At 40.3% G+C, this 18,362-nt stretch overlaps 1 protein-coding gene and 1 long non-coding RNA gene across 2 annotated transcripts in view; one reads left to right on the top strand and one right to left on the bottom strand.

Annotated features, from left to right (window-relative positions):
• Positions 1 to 16,509, bottom strand: part of SAR1B (secretion associated Ras related GTPase 1B) — a 34,288-nt gene extending 17,779 nt beyond the window's left edge. Inside the window, exons 1-3 of the mRNA XM_027546475.1 lie at positions 16,389 to 16,509; positions 6,093 to 6,168; positions 81 to 200 (exon numbers count right to left, since the gene is read on the bottom strand). Coding sequence (XP_027402276.1) covers positions 81 to 200; positions 6,093 to 6,150 — 178 coding nt within the window. The 5' untranslated portion in view covers positions 6,151 to 6,168; positions 16,389 to 16,509. The remainder of the gene's footprint in view (positions 1 to 80; positions 201 to 6,092; positions 6,169 to 16,388) is intronic.
• Positions 16,510 to 16,576: 67 nt separating this feature from the next.
• On the top strand, positions 16,577 to 18,354 carry LOC113895357. The gene is made up of 2 exons (XR_003511818.1): positions 16,577 to 16,657; positions 16,918 to 18,354. It is a non-coding gene; the product is annotated as an uncharacterized LOC113895357 (long non-coding RNA).
• The last annotated feature ends 8 nt before the right edge of the window (positions 18,355 to 18,362 follow it).

The following is an 18,362-nucleotide window of genomic DNA, read 5'->3' as shown; positions in this document are numbered from 1 at the left end:
AAACAAACAACCCTTTTGGTTAGGGCCTGTGAACGGGAATCGCTTCATCAAGTAACGCCCTGTATGGAGAACGCACTTACTGGGATGTAACGTGGGCACGTGCTGTCCGAGTCTGTCATCTTTTAGCATGTGTAGCAACGTTGTTTTTCCTGCATTATCCAATCCAAGAAATACCAATTTACCAGTTTTCTTATATAATCCTGCAGAGTAAGAGCTATGATTAGTCAGTGATAGCCCACACAGGTTATAGAAATAAAGTGACTTTAAATAAAAGTATAATATAATCTTCACAATTTAGTTATTTGGATACTTTTCCGAATTATCCCAGATTTTTGATAAAGAGACACTTATTAACCTTTTGAACTTCTAATATTTTATAAATTGGCCTGAAAAAGCTTGGATTTCTAACCAATATTTAGTTTTGAAGAGCTATTTTAAATCTATTATGATTTGGGACATCACATCATTATAAAACTAAACTTTGCCCCAGTCAATGCATGTGTGTGACCTAAACTTATCTTGCAATACCAAAATGCCAATTCCCTTGATGATTTAACTTAAATCCTCTTTTAATTTATCCCTTGACAAATATTTGTGCCCTCTACTAGAGAAACATAAAGTACTTGAGATTATATATTTATGAAGCTAGACCAAAAGAAAAATTAGAGTTTTCATTTTTTTCACAGGTAAAAATAAATTGTTTTGACAATCAAAACTACAGTGAGTTTTTTTCAGTAAAAAAAGTTTAGTTCCCTGTCAAATTTACCTGAGAATAAGGTTAAACTATTCACATGACTGTGTAAAACTAAGCAACAACAAAAATATCCAAGCACATGATTTTAAATATATCAATCAAGCACTGACACAGTGATAAACAGATAAAGACAGCACTGACTAGTTTAGACTACATTTATTGCAGAATTCCATATTGAGCTTTTTATATATATACTTTAAAGGCTTTTCTTAGAGCACTTTTAGGTTTACAACAAAACTCAAAGGAAGGTACAGATATTTCCCATATACCTCTGGTCCCCACATATATCCCCACATATTTTGTCCTCTCCCCCAAAAGACGACAGAAGTTTAGTGACTTACGTCCATCATTATGCAGAATATTTTCACTGCCCTAAAAAGTCTCTGTACTCTGCCTGTATATCCACCCTACCCACTGCCCAGCAACCACTCATCTTTTTATGGTCTCCATATTTTTGCCTTCTCTAGAATGTCATGTAGTTGGAATCACACAATATGTAGCTTTTCAGATTGGCTTCTTCCACTCAGTAATATGCATGTAAGGTTTCTCCATGTATTTTCATGGCTTGATAGCCCATTTTATTTCTCATGCTAGACAGTATTCCATTATCTAGCTATACCATAGTTCATTTATCCATCCACCCACTAAAGGACATCTTGGTTGCTTCCATGTTTTGGCAATTATGGCTAAAGCTGCTATAAATATCTGTGTGCAGGTTTCTGGATGGATGTAAGTTTTCAGTTCCTTTGGGTAAATGCCAAGGAGCACAACTGTTGGACGGAATGGTAAGAGTATGTTTACTTTCATAAGAGAACAACAAACTGTCTTCCAAAGTGGTTATACCATTTTGTATTACCACCAGTAATGAATAAGAATTCCTGTTGTTTCACATCCTCACCAACATTTGGTATTCTCAGCATCTGAATTTGGGGCATTCTAATAGGTGTGCAGTAGTATTGAACTTTATTTTATAGGAATATATGAGGACAGGGAACACAGTAGCAACTCAAAAAATTTAATCAATAAGTGAAAATTTTAAGATATTAGGCAGTTACAGATTGGGCTATCCATTTTCTAGTAAGTTCATGCCAAAATAACATTTAGTTATATACTCACATTTAAGTTTAAGAAGTAAATTTTTTTTCAAGGCCTAATCACCTATCGACCAACAACCTGGATCCTAAGGAGAAAATTATCTTCCAGTCATTTGAGCTGGGATACTACAGCTCTCCTTTAATTATGAGTCAGTTCAGTTCAGTCCCTCAGTCGTGTCTGACTCTTTTGTGACCCCGTGAATCGCAGCACGCCAGGCCTCCCTGTCCATCACCATCTCCCGGAGTTCACTCAAACTCACATCCTTTGAGTCGGTGATGCCATCCAGCCATCTCATCCTCTGTCGTCCCCTTTTCCTCCTGCCCCCAATCCCTCCCAGCATCAGAGTCTTTTCCAATGAGTCAACTCTTTGCATGAAGTGGCCAAAATACTGGAGTTTCAGCTTTAGCATCATTCCTTCCAAAGAACATCCAGGGCTGATCTCCTTTATAATGAACTAGTTGGATCTCCTTGCAGTCCGAGGGACTCTTAAGAGTCTTCTCCAACACCACAGTTCAAAAGCATCAATTCTTCGGCACTCGGCTTTCTTCACAGTCCAACTCTCACATCCATACATGACCACAGGAAAAACCATAGCCTTGACTAGACGGACCTTTGTTGGCAAAGTAATGTCTCTGCTTTTCAATATGCTATCTAGGTTGGTCATAACTTTCCTTCCAAGGAGTAAGCGTCTTTTAATTTCATGGATGCAGTCACCATCTGCAGTGATTTTGGAGCCCCCAAAAATAAAGTCTGACACTGTTTCCACTGTTTCCCCATCCATTTCCCATGAAGTGATGGGACCGGATGCCATGATCTTCATTTTCTGAATGTTGAGCTTTAAGCCAACTTTTTCACTCTCCTCTTTCACTTTCATCAAGAGGCTTTTGAGTTCCTCTTCACTTTCTGCCATAAGGGTGGTATCATCTGCATATCTGAGGTTATTGATATTTCTCCCGGCAATCTTGATTCCAGCTTGTGATTCTTCCAGCCCAGCGTTTCTCATGATGTACTCTGCATATAAGTTAAATAAGCAGGGTGACAATGTACAGCCTTGACGTATTCCTTTTCCTATTTGGAACCAGTCGTGAATACTGATTAATAATCTTCCTAACATTTCTATTTCTTAAAAGGTTTCTACATAGATTGCTTCTAACCAATGCACTTACCACCCTAGCTTTTAAATAGTAAAAGTGTACCGGATAAGATTCCAAAGGGGAACAGCTAGAGCATTTAATCGTTCAACTGGATTGAACTAAGTTTCTGTTCTGTGGTAGGCACTGTTAAACACTTGCGTACATTATTTCACTTAATCCTCAACTCTGTATAGGGGCATCATTATTGTCTTTTTTACAGAGGAGTAATGAAGACTCAATTAACTTATTTACTCAAATGCTAAAGTCAGGTCTGAGATTTGAACCCATGTCTGTGATCACTGACCTAGAGCCAGATATCCTGGAATGTGAAGTCAAGTGGGCCTTAGAAAGCATCACTACGAACAAAGCTAGTGGAGGTGATGGAATTCCAGTTGAGCGATTTCAAATCCTGAAAGATGATGCTGCGAAAGTGCTGCACTCAATATGCCAGCAAATCTGGAAAACTCAGCAGTGGCCACAGGACTGGAAAAGGTCAGTTTTCATTCCAATCCCAAAGAAAGGCAATGCCAAAGAATGCTCAAACTACCGCACAATTGGACTCATCTCACACGCTAGTAAAGTAATGCTCAAAATTCTCCAAGCCAGGCTTCAGCAATATGTGAACCGTGAACTTCCTGATGTTCAAGCTGGTTTTAGAAAAGGCAGAGGAACCAGAGATCAAATTGCCAACATCCGCTGGATCATCGAAAAAGCAAGAGAGTTCCAGAAAAACATCTATTTCTGCTTTATTGACTATGCCAAAGCCTTTGACTGTGTGGATCACAATAAACTGTGGGAAATTCTGAAAGAGATGGGCATACCAGACCACCTGACCTGCCTCTTGAGAAACCTGTATGCAGATCAGGAAGCAACAGTTAGAACTGGACATGGACAACAGATTGGTTCCAAGTAGGAAAAGGAGTACGTCAAGGCTGTATACTGTCACCCTGCTTATTCAACTTATATGCAGAGTACATCATGAGAAACGCTGGACTGGAAGAAGCACAAGCTGGAATCAAGATTGCCGGGAGAAATATCAAGAACCTCAGATATGCAGATGATACCACCCTTATGGCAGAAAGTGAAGAGGAACTCAAAAGCCTCTTGATGAAAGAGGAGAGTGGAAAAGTTGGCTTAAAGCTCAACATTCAGAAAACGAAGATCATGGCATCTGGTCCCATCACTTCATGGGAAATGGATGGGGAAACAGTGGAAACAGTGTCAGACTTTATTTTTGGGGGCTTCAAAATCACTGCAGATGGTGACTGCATCCATGAAATTAAAAGACGCTTACTCCTTGGAAGGAAAGTTATGACCAACCTAGATAACATATTCAAAAGCAGAGACATTACCTTGCCAACAAAGGTTCGTCTAGTCAAGGCTATGGTTTTTCCTCTGGTCATGTATGGATGTGAGAGTTGGACTGTGAAGAAGGCCGAGCACCAAAGAATTGATGCTTTTGAACTGTGGTGTTGGAGAAGACTCTTAAGAGTCCCTTGGACTGCAAGGAGATCCAACTAGTCCATTATAAAGGAGATCAGCCCTGGGTGTTCTTTGGAAGGAATGATGCTAAAGCTGAAACTCCAGTACTTTGGCCACCTCATGCAAAGAGTTGACTCATTGGAAAAGACTGATGCTGGGAGGGATGGGGGGCAGGAGGAGAAGGGGACGACAGAGGATGAGATGGCTGGATGGCATCACTGACTCGATGGACGTGAGTCTGGGTGAACTCCGGGAGCTGGTGATGGACAGGGAGGCCTGGCGTGCTGCGATTCACGGGGTCGTAAAGAGTCGGACACGACTGAACTGAACTGAACTGATCCCAGACCTTTGGTTCATTTCCATTTCTCTACACTGCCTCCTGATATTAGCACTATTAACTTTCTTGTTCCTGACTGTGATGCAGTCTTTTTTGCCTTTTCAGCATAATTCAGGATAGATTCATTGTTCTGTAAACTGAGATACAGATTCCAACCTGTTACAATCCAAAACATCAGCAAAATAAAGTTTAAAAACCCCTATTTCTGACCCATTTCTTACAAATACGTGACAAAATACTTAAGAAATCTCTTGGAGGTAGTATAGCAACATCTGACATTTGACCTGTGGTAGAGCAACAGTATAAAAATAATGTGAGGAATTTTATTTTTAAAACGTAAAGGAAAACATCCTGAGTTTTTTTTAAATTTGCAAATATTAAGGTTCAACTAAGAAATAAAAATACAGTGACAAAATTTGATCTTATACTTTTATCCTTTTAATATATAGTAGTCAAAATTTATATTTCCCAAGCAAGATTTACTTCCTCAGTTAAGATTATGTTTGTGGAGAAAGAAATATTTATAAAAAAGATATCATTCCATAAGTACAGTTTGAACTATGTTTATCAATCTGTAATTACATGAAATGCTTCTCTTTCTGCCAATTCAAATTAGAGCAAAATTTGAAAATGGGACTAGAAATATTTTTGTAATTATTGCAATAGTAAAGTTGTGTATATCTCAACATAAAAATTAATCAAAAGTCTGTCTTTGGGGGAAAAAAAGCCTGTTTCACTGAAAAATGTGAGAAGTCAAGGGTGTCAATAAAAGAACATTTTTCCTATCTGTAAAATCTATAAAGAGAAGAAAATCACTAGTCAAAATCTCTGGGTTAATAGTCTCATTTAGTAGGTTAAAAAATGCCATTTATAATATATGAGGTACTTGATGGAACATGAATTTTTATTAAAAAAGCAAAAATAATAATGCCTAGGATTCCTGTGAGGATTACCTGAGATAAAGGATATAAAGCTCTTATGGAAACTGGCTAATAAATGGTAGCTATTCCTGTTAGCTATTCCTGCTAGTAATATGCTTATCAACAACCTTAGGAGGTAGGAACTGTTATCATTTTACACATAAGGAAATTAAGGCTAAAGTGGAGAAAACAATTTATCTAAGATTACTTCATAACAGGTATAATGAGTAGTTGAATATGTTTGTATGACTCCAAAGCCCACATCTGTTAACTACTGGGTTACATATAAAGCAGCTGTAGACAAATAAAAGACACTTTTATGTAAGTAGGATTAAATGGGATAACAAAAGAGAACAAAGGGCCAACATTACCTAGAAACTGTAGCACACTGCTGAAACCACTGTAAATCCAGTCAAATATGAAGGACATAGCCAAATCTTACAGGGTCTGGAAAAAAAAGTGGGATTTAGTCAATATTAAATAGCAATGACATTAAACATCAACCGTGAGTAAATAATCCTACAGCAACCTTACTACAAGGAGTTAAATACTCTTCCAGGCCAGTCTAACCTGGTCTGTGCTGCTGCTGCTGCTGCTAAGTCACGTCAGTCGTGTCCGACCCTGTGCGACCCCATAGACGACAGCCCGCCAGGGTCCTCTGTCCCTGGGATTCTCCAGGCAAGAACACTGGAGTGGGTTGCCATTTCCTTTTCCAATGCATGAAGGTGAAAAGTGAAAGTGAAGTCGCTCAGTCGTGTCCGACTCTTAGCGACCCCAGGGACTGTAGCCTATCAGGCTCCTCCATCCATGGGATTCTCCAGACAAGAGTACTGGAGTAGGATGCCATTGCCTTCTCCGAACTTGGTCTATACTGATGCATAAAAAAATAAAATGCCATTAAAATACCATGTAGAGACCATTCCCTGCCCATCAAAGTAGCAAACATGAAAAATAACAGCCAAGACTAGAAAAAATGAGGTAAAAGAAGCATTATTAATGGCAGTATAAATTGGAACAAATGTTTTTTAAAACCAATTTGGCAATAATGTATCTGGTGATACAAAAATTTTAGAAATTGTCCTAAATAAGGAAAGGCTTTATGTATAAAGATGTTCATCAAAGTGTTACATAATAAAATGTTTAGAAATAATCTATGTTCAATAGTAAATTAAATTCTATTGCCTGTGAAATATTTACCAAAACCTTGGAGTAGAGGGAGAGACAGGAGCCAAAAGGAAAAGAGAGGAAATTTATAATCATGAAATAAGTTTCTGAATCTATGGGGAGTAAAAACCCTTTTTCTTTTTGTTTGGGTCTTTTATAGCAGTTGGTACTAGACAGTATATTTCTGTGTTTATTATCTTTTTGCATTTTTCAAATTGTAATCATGTTACTAAATGTAAAAAAAAAAAAAATTACTAAATCAGACTAGAAAATGCAGAGTATAGTTCAATTCAGCATTTACTGGAGAGGGTGTGGAGAAAAGGGAACCCTCTTACACTGTTGGTGGGAATGCAAACTAGTACAGCCACTATGGAGAACAGTGTGGAGATTCCTTAAAAAACTGGAAATAGAACTGCCTATGACCCAGCCATCCCACTGCTGGGCATACACACTAAGGAAACCAGAATTGAAAGAGACACGTGTACCCCAATGTTCATTGCAGCACTGTTTATAATAGCTAGGACATGGAAGCAACCTAGATGTCCATCAGCAGATGAATGGATAAGAAAGCTGTGGTACATATATACAATGGAGTATTACTCAGCCATTAAAAAGAACACATTTGAATCAGTTCTAATGAGGTGGATGAAACTGGAGCCTATTATACAGAGTGAAGTAAGCCAGAGAGAAAAACACCAATACAGTATACTAACGCATATATATGGAATTCAGAAAGATGGTAACAATAACCCTGTATATAAGACAGCAAAAGAGACACTGATGTATAGAATAGTCTTTTGGCCTCTGTGGGAGAGGGAGAGGGTGGGATGAATTGGGAGAATGGCATTGAAACATATATAATATCATATATGAAATGAGTCACCAGCCCAGGTTCGATGCACGATACTGGATGCTTGGGGCTGGTGCACTGGGACGACCCAGAGGGATGGTACGGGGAGGGAGGAGGGAGGAGGGTTCAGGATGGGGAACACGTGTATACCTGTGGAGGATTCATGTTGATATATGGCAAAACCAATACAATACTGTAAAGTTAAAAAATAAAATTAAAAAAAAGTTCAGCATTTACTTGACATGTACTTAATAAACTAATATACCTAATATGAAAACCAAGAGAAAAAAAAGCCTCTTTAGAAAAGAAGTATCATTTATACAAAAATATGCTTTCACATCAACAAAGTTCATTTTCTAGAGCTGAACAAAAGAACCTAGGCCCCAAACTTGGGCAGCTCTGAAAAGTTTGAAGGGCTGTGCTATCTTTGCTATTCTTTAGACAAAGTACAACACACAGCCCTCCTTTCTTTAACCACGTCTCTTCCAAAGTGGGCTAAGCTGGACAAAGATGGGCCGACCAGGCTCAGAATTTCCTAGAGGGTTAAGATGTTGAGACCACATCACCTTGAGAGTGAGAAGCAGAGAAGAGACAGCCTACCTAGTTTGCACAAGGCCTAGCAGTATTTACTAGGTGATTCTCTGGATCCTGGCAGTAACTTCTCCCCTTTTCTATTAACTTCGTGCTTGAACCAGCATAAGTAGAATTTTGTTCTTGCAACCAGTTGATTTCCAGATTAACACTGGTAAAATGAACAGTTTCATTTGTAAGTACCACAGAATGTGATACTGTAACTACATCAGCAACATAAATATGTAAGAAGAATCTATTACCTTAGACGTTATTATTTTACACGTTGAAAATTACAACTCCTTCTACTATTATCGTTTTAGGTCATGGAGAAATTGAGACTTAGAGAAAATATATACAAGTGGCTTATCTTTTCTGAAGATTTTTAGGTATATGCTTTTTGAAGGAAATCATAATAATCTTCACTGCAGAGAATCAAATAAAGCAGTGGTGTGCTGCGTTTTTTTCTTTCTAATTCAATACATACTTACCTAGCTCATATAACATCCAGGGTCCTAAGCTAGACATTACGGGAATACAAATACTGATGACAAACATGGCTCATTCTCTCACAAAGGTTATACAGTGATAAATTAGCTACACAAGCGCAACTAACAAATGTTAAAACTGAATAGGATATTATCTAAAATGGTAACAACTCACCCTATAGAGTTTCAAGAATAATTCAAGCACAAGGGGAGAGGGGGAAATGCCAATATTGTAAATCCTAAGCTACTAGGGGAGTAATGATCATAAGAGCATAGAAACAAAACAATAAAAATAAATAACAGAGAGATGAGGTCGGCTTCCCTGGTAGCTCAGTGGTAAAGAATCCACCTGCCTGTGCAGGAGACACGGGTTTGATCCCTGAGCTGGGACGATCCCACAAACTGCAGAGGAACTAAGCCCATGCACCACAGCTATTGAGTCTGTGCTTTAGGGCCGGGAGCCACAGCTGCTGAGACCATGGGCCATAGCTACTGAAGCTTGTGAACCCTAGAGCCCACGTTCCCCAACAAGAGAAGCCACCACAATAAAAGCCTGTGTACCTCAACTAGAGAGTTGCCCGTGCTTACCGCAACTAGATCAAAGCCCATGGAGCAACAAAGACTCACCACAGCCAAAAATAAATTACAAAAAAAAAAAAAAGATATGAGGTATGTGTGTGCATACTAACAGAAAGAGGTACAGTGAAATGAAAGTCCCTCAGTCGTGTCTGACTCTTTGCGACTCCATGGACTATACAGTCCATGGGATTCTCCAGGCCAGAATACTGGAGTGGGTAGCCTTTCCCTTCTCCAGGGGATCGTCCCAACCCAGGGATCGAACTGGGGTCTCCCGCATTGCAGGCAGATTCTTTACCAGCTGAGCCACAAGGGAAGCCTGAAAGAGGTATATTATGCTCACAAATAACACTTTATATTATGTATGAAAACAAGAGAAAACCAGTCCTGCTTGTCTCAACATTCAAAATCCTATTTTCACAGTTCTCTGGTGACAACAGTGTACAGCTAAGGAAAGGTTTCTTGGATGGTGATTGGGTACCCATAGCCTGAATGGGTACAGCAAAAAGTCAGGAATTGTTAGATGATGTAACTGGGATTAGGGGATTGAGACTGAGAGTTAAAATCAATGGGTGCTAATTAGTGATGCAGAAGCTAGATTGATAAACAAATCTGAGATTAAATGTAGACATTTGGTTTTCATGCTGGCTACTTTTAATATGTGAACATAAGAAACAATGCTGAGTCTGCATTTCAATTTAGTAAAATGGAGCAAAACAAAAAAATACCAGCTACCATTTATTGAACTTCTGTGAGCAGTATGGTCTAGAGGTTAAGAGCAGCAGCTCTGAAGCTAAGACTTTACTAATATATTAAGTAACTTATTTCACTTTCCTCATCTGTAAAATGGGGATAACAATACCTGAGATGGTTGTTGTGAAGATTAATTACTACACACACAGCATATAGTGTTAAGCATGGAGGAAGCACTCAATTTTAGCTGCTATTACTATTATTTCTTCCACTACATGGCCTACAGTACTAGGCACTTTACAAATATAATCACTAAACACCTCAACAACTTTTCAGGATAAATATATTATTGACTGCATTTTGCAGAAGCTGAAGTTACTAGTAAGTAAAAATTCAACTTTTAGTGATTGGCACATCTAAGTTTCAAACATGAGTCTGACTTCCACATCCATCCCCTTTTCCTTACATTGCATTGGCCCTCTAAAGCTTTGTAAAAATAGTTTTAAAGGTTTAAAGTTATTTAAATCATTACATAACATTTTAAAACTACTTCAGCTCATGACTCTGACATGTAATTCCTTCTTCTGCCTCACATCCCACGGCCAGTCATTCCTTAGTTCTATCAATTTCTGCATTTTCTTTGATTCTCACAGGAGCCACCTAGTTAAAATCCTTGTGTCAGTTTCCTAAACTACCACCTTAACATCAAAATGTGTTTCTACCTAGTTGTACATGCCCTCCAGAGTAGCTTCACCAAAATGTCATCTCGGACTTGTTGCATAGTCAGGGTGACTGTAACTCCCAGTTGGCTGGGGACAGTCTCAGTAAAGTTATCTCAGTGTAATCATCAATAGTGCTTCCCTTCTCAAAAGGGTCCCAATTTAAGTGTTAAATTATATGGCTGTTCTGCTTGTGGATGGAGAGCCACTGGAGGTTTGTGAGCAGAGAAATGATACAGTCAAACTCCTTGGTCCAGTGTTCCACATCCTACTTGTAGCTACCTTTCCAAGCTTATACTACATATCACTTCCCTACTTGTAGTTTTCCCTGGGCTAAAGTAAACTGCTTGCTGGCGACCTGTACTTTACCTTAAAACATCTGCCTATTATCCTTCCTGGCATCAGAATGTTTTCCCACCATCTCTGCCTAAAGTCTCCTTGCCAAGTGCTATGGAAGAAATTAATTCTCACTTGAGATAGTCTTCAAGGTACAGATGCAGGTGGAAGAACCAACAGAACCCAGAAGGGTAAAAGAACTATAAGAGACAGGCAAGAAAAGCAGTCAGTCACATTATATGCAGAGATGTCACTGCTAGCTTTGGTGACGGAGGCGACTGTTGAGAGCGTGAGCAGCTTGCAGTGAAGTGGCAGTACGGGAGAGCCTGCAGCCAGAGGCTCGAGCAGAGCTCTGTGACCTTGAACAAATTAAAATCAGGGCATTTTATGAGCAAACAAGATAAAATGCACAAAGTAAGTAAGTAAAGTTTGGCCTCTGTTATTAATATTATTGAGAAGAGAATGAGATGGAAGTTAGCAGGTGGAGGCAGTGAGGAAATTCTTCTGGCAAAAAATTCGAAATGGGGTAAGGGAAGTGAGATTTTCTTCTTAGGGGAGGGTGAGGTTTGATAATGTTGATACACTGAAAGGAAGGAGCTAGTGGCAAGGAATAAGTCAAAGATGAGAAAGAGAAGGAATTGAGCAAAAGGGGCAAAGTCTCAAGAGGAGCCCGGGCAGAGAGCATGCTCTCTTTCTCTAAGATGAAAAGGAAGGAAGGCCAGGAAAGGTGAAGGAGTGTAGAGAAATTCTGAGGAGCAGACTGAGGATTAGAATAGCTACTGTGGGGGAAAGATCAAGTTAAAAGATGGCTAAAAAGAGCCAATTGCTAAGACTGAAACATTCACAGCAGTGCCAGTCTGCACTGACTTCTATCCCTCCCGCTGCTCCCCCAGCCCCGCCCCAGCAGTGCTCTGCTTTAGAGAATAAGGAGCAAATGTGTATTAGGGACTTCCAGAAGAGCAAATGAAAAAAGAGGAACAAGACTTTGACAGCACTAGTGACAGAGGCTGAAGTGGTCTGATCAGAAGTTCAGGCTGCGTGGATAAAGTTACAAAGGTAGACAAAGTACGGGAATGGGTGGGGATCAAAAACAGGCTTCTCACAGAACTGGAAGAATAGAGGAAGAGTCTTCAGTTAAAAATAGCAGATGTAGATGTAGTAAAAGGGTGCAAGAAGTGAAAGGTGATCAGAACTGTGCCAGCAAAGTGGAGGAAAATGTGGGTTCAGAATGTAAGGAAGGTCTGAGTGGTGGCAAGCTCCAAAGTACTGTCCACGCTGACAGGCAGTGGAATCACCAGAAGATTGGAGGGGAGTATTACAGAAAGCAGGACTGTGAGTCAAGTGGCAAAGTCCTCACTGAAGATGACTGTTGGTAGGAGAGAGACTGATGGAGGGTAGAGAGGGTAGCCATGCAGGTAAATGCATTTTTTGTGTACGGATTTGCTTTTGTAAAATTTGTCCCAAGATAACTAATAACATATATGGGGAAACTCTTCTTTAGAAATTAATGAGATATTTATATTTCTATAAAGTCACGGCTTCTGAGATCTTTAAAACAAGCTAGGAGTCATTAGTCATTTTAAGTAGAGGTAAAAATGCCAACTAAGAATAAAAGTTACTTAGCCGCAAACAGATACCTGAGCCCTGAGAACAGGTTACACAACACCATGGACACACTATTAAGACATGTGAAAAGCAAAGGTCAGGAACAAGGAAACATATACACGTCAGCAGATTTATTTATTGCATGAACACCAAACAGGAAAAATCGCTCCACAGATTAGAAAAGTGATCTACTCAAGTAATATGAAAATCAGTGCAAAGGGTGTAATGGAAATAAATTCTCAGATTACAAATAACTTCTGAAAGCCTTGCCACATTAAACTTATAAGAATGATTCCATCTATATGAAATAGTCCAGAATAGTCAAGTCTTTAGAGTCAGTAGATTAGTGGTTGTCAGACTGGGGGGAAGGTGAAATTGGGAGTGGCTAATGAGTACTGGGTTTCTTTTGGGGTGATGAAAATGTTTCTGGAGTTACTGGTGGTGGTTGCACAACATGAATAAACTAAAAACTCTCAATTGTACACTTACAATGTTAAGTAGTGTATGTACAACTATCCTTTATAGTATGTACTCTCTTTCAGTAAAATTATTAAAAAATTAAAGAACCGACTCATTGGAAAAGACCCTGATCTGGGAAAGACTGAAGGCAGCAGGAGAAGGGGATGACAGAGGATGAGATGGGAGGATGGCATCACCGACTTGATGGACATGAGTTTGAGCAAGGTCTGGGAGACAACGGACAGGGAAGCCTAGTGTGCTGCAGCCCATGGGGTCGCAAAGAGTCGGACACGACTGAGTGCCTGAACAACAACGTAATTTGGGCTTCTCAGATGGCTCAGCGGTAGAGAATCTGCCTGCCAATTCAGGAGAATGGGTTCAATCCCTGGGTCAGGACGATCTCCTGGAAAAGGAAATGGCAACCCACTCCAGTATTTTTGCCTGGGAAATCCTATGGACAGGAGCCTGGCAGGCTTCAGTCCATGGGGTTGCAAAAGAGTCGGATATGACTTGGCAACTAAACAACAACAATATAAGTAATTTAGCAAAATCATTTAGGTGTGAACTCTTAAAAAAGAGAAAAAATAAACATAAGATGACAAGATACAAATACTCTAAAAAGTAGTGCTGGTAGAAAATAAAAACTAGAATATTCTAAGGAGATAAATCCTATTGAGAATAGGATTCTAGAGTAAGTACATTAATAACTTTGGGAAGCAAAGCATGGTAGAGCTGTGGTAAAATGGATGGAGTAGAATGGATGTCCTAGATTTTAAAAAATCTAAACTGAATGTGCATCCCTGCCTCTTACCCGGCCGTATTACATGGTATGCAGAACTTCCCCCACCAGGGATTGAACCTGTGTCCCTGTGGTGGAAGCATGGAGTCTTAACCACTAGACCACCAGGAAGTCCTGAATATGCTTCTTTTGAAATACTGTAATTTCATCCTGGGAAAGCCAATCTTCATGAGCCCCAGTTTGCTCTTTGATATAAGGGAAATACTGCCTGCCTTACAGAGTGTTAAGAATGATTAAATACGATAACATACATGAAAATACTTTGAATACACCATATAAGGTAGTATTAATTTAGACTGAATCGATTGAAAATCAAAGCACAGAACTGCCAATTTTGAAATCAACTTCAATATTAATAACTACTACTAACAAAAAGATTTTTAATGATGTTCTGATTTTACTTTAAATGTTAACATCACTGTCACCAGAAAAGCACTAGAATAGTTTCCTTCAAATCCAGGTAAGGAAATTTCAGTAGAAGAGATTGATCACAACTTTCTACACAATTTTGTCAGGCTTATATAAAGTGCACAAATTCCATAAGATCAGTATACTATCTGTAAACCAATTTGCTAAGTCGCTTCAGTCGTGTCCGACTCTGTGCAACCCCATAGACGACAGCCCACCAGGCTCCGCTGTCCCTGGGATTCTCCAGGCAAGAACACTGGAGTGGGTTGCCATTTCCTTCTCCAATGCAAGAAAGTGAAAAGTGAAAGTGAAGTCGCTCAGTTGAGTCCGACTCTTAGCAACCCAATGGACTGCAGCGACCAGGCTCCTCGGTCCGTGGGATTTTCCAGGCAAGAGTACTGGAGTGGGGTGCCATTGCCTTCTCCGTAAACCAATTTAGGAACTATAAATACCCCTCTCTCGGTTTCAAACAGTACTAGAAATACAAAGGCCAAATTCTGGCCATGTTTTGTCAAATTTCGACAAGGCTCTGGGCCTTGGTCCCTCCGGGATCTAGAGGACTGTTTCCAGGCCTCCATACCCCACACCCTCTCCTTAAGTCCCTTGTATAAAAATGTCATAGTATTTACATACAGTCTTCCCACTTCCTCTAATATACTTTAAATAATCTTTCAATTACTTAAAGTATCTAACACAAAGCTGCTGCTGCTGCTGCTGCTGAGTCACTTCAGTCGTGTCCAACTCTGTGCGACCCCATAGACAGCAGCCCACCAGGATGCCCCGTCCCTGGGATTCTCCAGGCAAGGACACTGGAGTGGGTTGCCATTTCCTTCTCCGATGCATGAAAGTGAAAAGTTAAAGTGAAAAGTGAAAATGTCCAACCCTTAGCGACCCCATAGACTGCAGCCTTCCAAGCTCCTCCATCGATGGGATTTTCCAGGCAAGAGTACTGGAGTGGGGTGCCACTGCCTTCTCCACTAACACAAAGCAAATAGTTGTAAATGCAATGTAAATGCCATGTAAATAGTTGTCAGCACTTGGCAAATGGAAGTTTTGCTTTTTCAAACTTTCTGGAATTTCTTCCCCCAAATATTTTCCATCCATTCTTGAATCCTCAGAAACAGAATCCATGGATAAGGAGGGCCAATGTCCATACTAAAAGTTTGGACACTGATGATGTTGAATGTTTCAAAGTAAGACTGCTTTTAAATGCCCACCCCTAAAATTATTAGATTTTCTTTTTACAACCTTTAAAGTACTGAAATAGTGATGCAAATAAAAAACGCAGGACAGTCTTCAATGTGAGATAAAAATGTGCAACTAATAATAGGTTTACTTTTTCAAATTAAAAGTATTTCTTCAGCTCATTGTGTCCTATGTACCTAATACCTTAAAATTCCTGAAGAGTTTGGTTCTTTTGGTCAACGGTGTCAAGAGTTTCAGCTGTTGTCAAAGTCAGAATTTAAACCTTGTTGGAGACTCTTGGGACAGTCTGTAAATAATTGCAGTTTTCCCCCAAGAGTATAGTGTATCTTTTCCCCACTCAACTGGGACTTGGGCAATGGGAAAACGTTAACTACTAGTAGTAGGGAAAGCTCGATTTGTCTCCACACTATGTGGGAGAGTTGAAAACAACACGTCGCGTCACTGCCTCTGAGCTGTCAATGATCCCCGCAGCCTTCACCTTACCTGGTAAGGAAATTGAGGCTAAGGGCAAGGAAGGGCTTGGCTGCAGTTCAGAGTCATCTCTTTGATTCCTGAAATAACCACCATTTGACAGCAGCGGTGTCCTTTCCAGATGGTCGTCAGAGTGGCCCCGCGAAACACGAAAGGAACCTGTCGTCTTTCCCGCCGCCAGATTCCAGGGCGAAAAACAGGAGCCCCTTCCCCGCCCTGCTATAGGAAGGGGCATCTAGTGGGCCCAGCCCCAAAGGCGCTCCTTCCCCGGGATCGACAGCTGCCGCCCGCCAGTTCTCCCGGGACTAGAGGCCGCCACTTACCTGCGGTTGGAGAAAACGCAATTCCTTGCTTGGAGTCGGCCCTATTCACTCCGACACCCAACCGCAAAGAGCGATGGCTGCCGCGGCCGTAGTTCGCGTTAGCTCCTTCCGGGCCGGCGGGTGCTTCACTCCCGAAGGTTCGCAGGACAGCAGTGCCGCGCGCCTGCAGTTCCGCCTTCCGGCGGTTCCGTGGACAGTCCCGCGGCTGAGTGCGCTCCGAGCTGGGACCTGCTGCCCACACAGGCCTGAAGGAGTTTCAGGCAGAGAGGGTAACACCGGTTCTTAGCTTGGAGGAATTATACGTGACACCCTCTTTTCTTTTTTCTTAATTACATTTTCAAAGTGCACCTGTTTTCTTGAGTTCAACAAGTAATTTACAAAATGTAATGTGCCGGATAATGTGTTGAGCTTTCAATAAGGCTATCTTTACTCCGTCGTTCTTTGCTAATGAATGTTGATCTTTAAGACTGTCTTGACTCCGCTGTTTTTTTGCTCATGGATGTTACTTTTCTTAAATTTATTCAAATAGGAATACTCGGGTGCCTTGAATGAAAATGGCAGTGCTTGCAGTGATGGCAGTGCTTCCAAGATTGCTCCCAAGCCTAGGATTCTTTCTCGGTGATGCGGACAGAACAAGGAGGTGCTTGGGGACTGAAGCAGTTATTCGATAGATTCCCAACAAACCTATTACTGGCTCTGCTGGATCTCCCCCTCTTTCATCCCAGCCTCAGGAAAATGACTTACTCCATTGGTACTCACTTCTCACTTGTCATTCCTTCTGCCAGAACTGCTTCCGCAGGTATCTCCCTCCACCCGGCTAACTCCTACACACTCTTCAGGTCTCAGCACCAATAGCTCTCTCATCAGACTCCCTCTCAGATTCAGTTAAGCCCTTTATTTCAGGTTTCCCCAGCAACTGTACAATTTATCTTATGATTGATTGAAGTTATCTTATAATTTTACAATTAAAATGTACGATTATTTATCTATAGCCTCCCCAACAGGCATTCTATCAGCTTCCTTAGGTCAAGAACCCTATCTGCCTTTTCTCCTGTTGAACATATTTTCAGTGCTTGGCATACTATAGGCGCTGAATACATTCGAGCAAGTGATTCATTCATAATATAAAGGACTCTTAGGTACATTTTTGTCCTCAGAGGGTTGAAGAATTTCCCTGGAGTCCATTGGTCTAAGTTGGAGGAGCCTGCTGTTCTAGTCTGGGTTTCCCTTTATTCTCCTTTCCACTGATCTAGTCTTCAGTTTGGTTTAATAAATACTTTTTTAAAAAAATTGGAGGATAATTGCTTTACAGTGTTGTGTTGGTTTCTGCCACACAACAATGCTAATCAGCCATAATTATACATATGTCGTCTCCCTCTTGAGACTTTCTCCTCCGACAGTAAATACTTTTAAGTGGCTTGAGGCACTTCACTGGGCTTCCCAAGATTACGCCACACCTCTTTTCCAGAATTTGAAAAGATATTCCTGATATCCTTGGCATTTGAGTTAGCCTTTAGATAGAAATCTAAATTATGATTCCTGCTGACTTCAGCAATAGATTGTAAATCAATTAGGAATAGGGGAATGACAATAAGCAAGACAGTCTCTTTCTTCCAGGACCTTTTGATTTGGCTGGGAGATGTGTTAATTCACAACTGACTATAAAAGAAGGTAGGAGAGAAAGGATAACAAACTACACACTTCTGGTAGGGGTGAGGGAGTGGAGAGGCAGGGGATATCAGTGTTTGAGGAGAGCCCTACAGGATATGTAAGATATTTAACCTTGAGCTTTTTGATGACTATTATCATGATAAAAGTAATACACAGTCATGGTTAAAAAGTTTGGAAAGTCAAGAAAAATGGAAACAAAAACCACCCTCTGTCACACCTCACAGATACAGTTTTATAAGATTATAATCATACTATGAACAGTTTTGTAAAACATTTAAAATTAAAAACATTTCAATGTAATCA

Source organism: Bos indicus x Bos taurus, chromosome 7 (assembly GCF_003369695.1).
Source record: "Bos indicus x Bos taurus breed Angus x Brahman F1 hybrid chromosome 7, Bos_hybrid_MaternalHap_v2.0, whole genome shotgun sequence".
Taxonomy (NCBI): Eukaryota; Metazoa; Chordata; class Mammalia; order Artiodactyla; family Bovidae; genus Bos; species Bos indicus x Bos taurus.
Note: the sequence above shows the minus strand (reverse complement) of the source record. Positions and strands in the feature narration are given on the sequence as shown.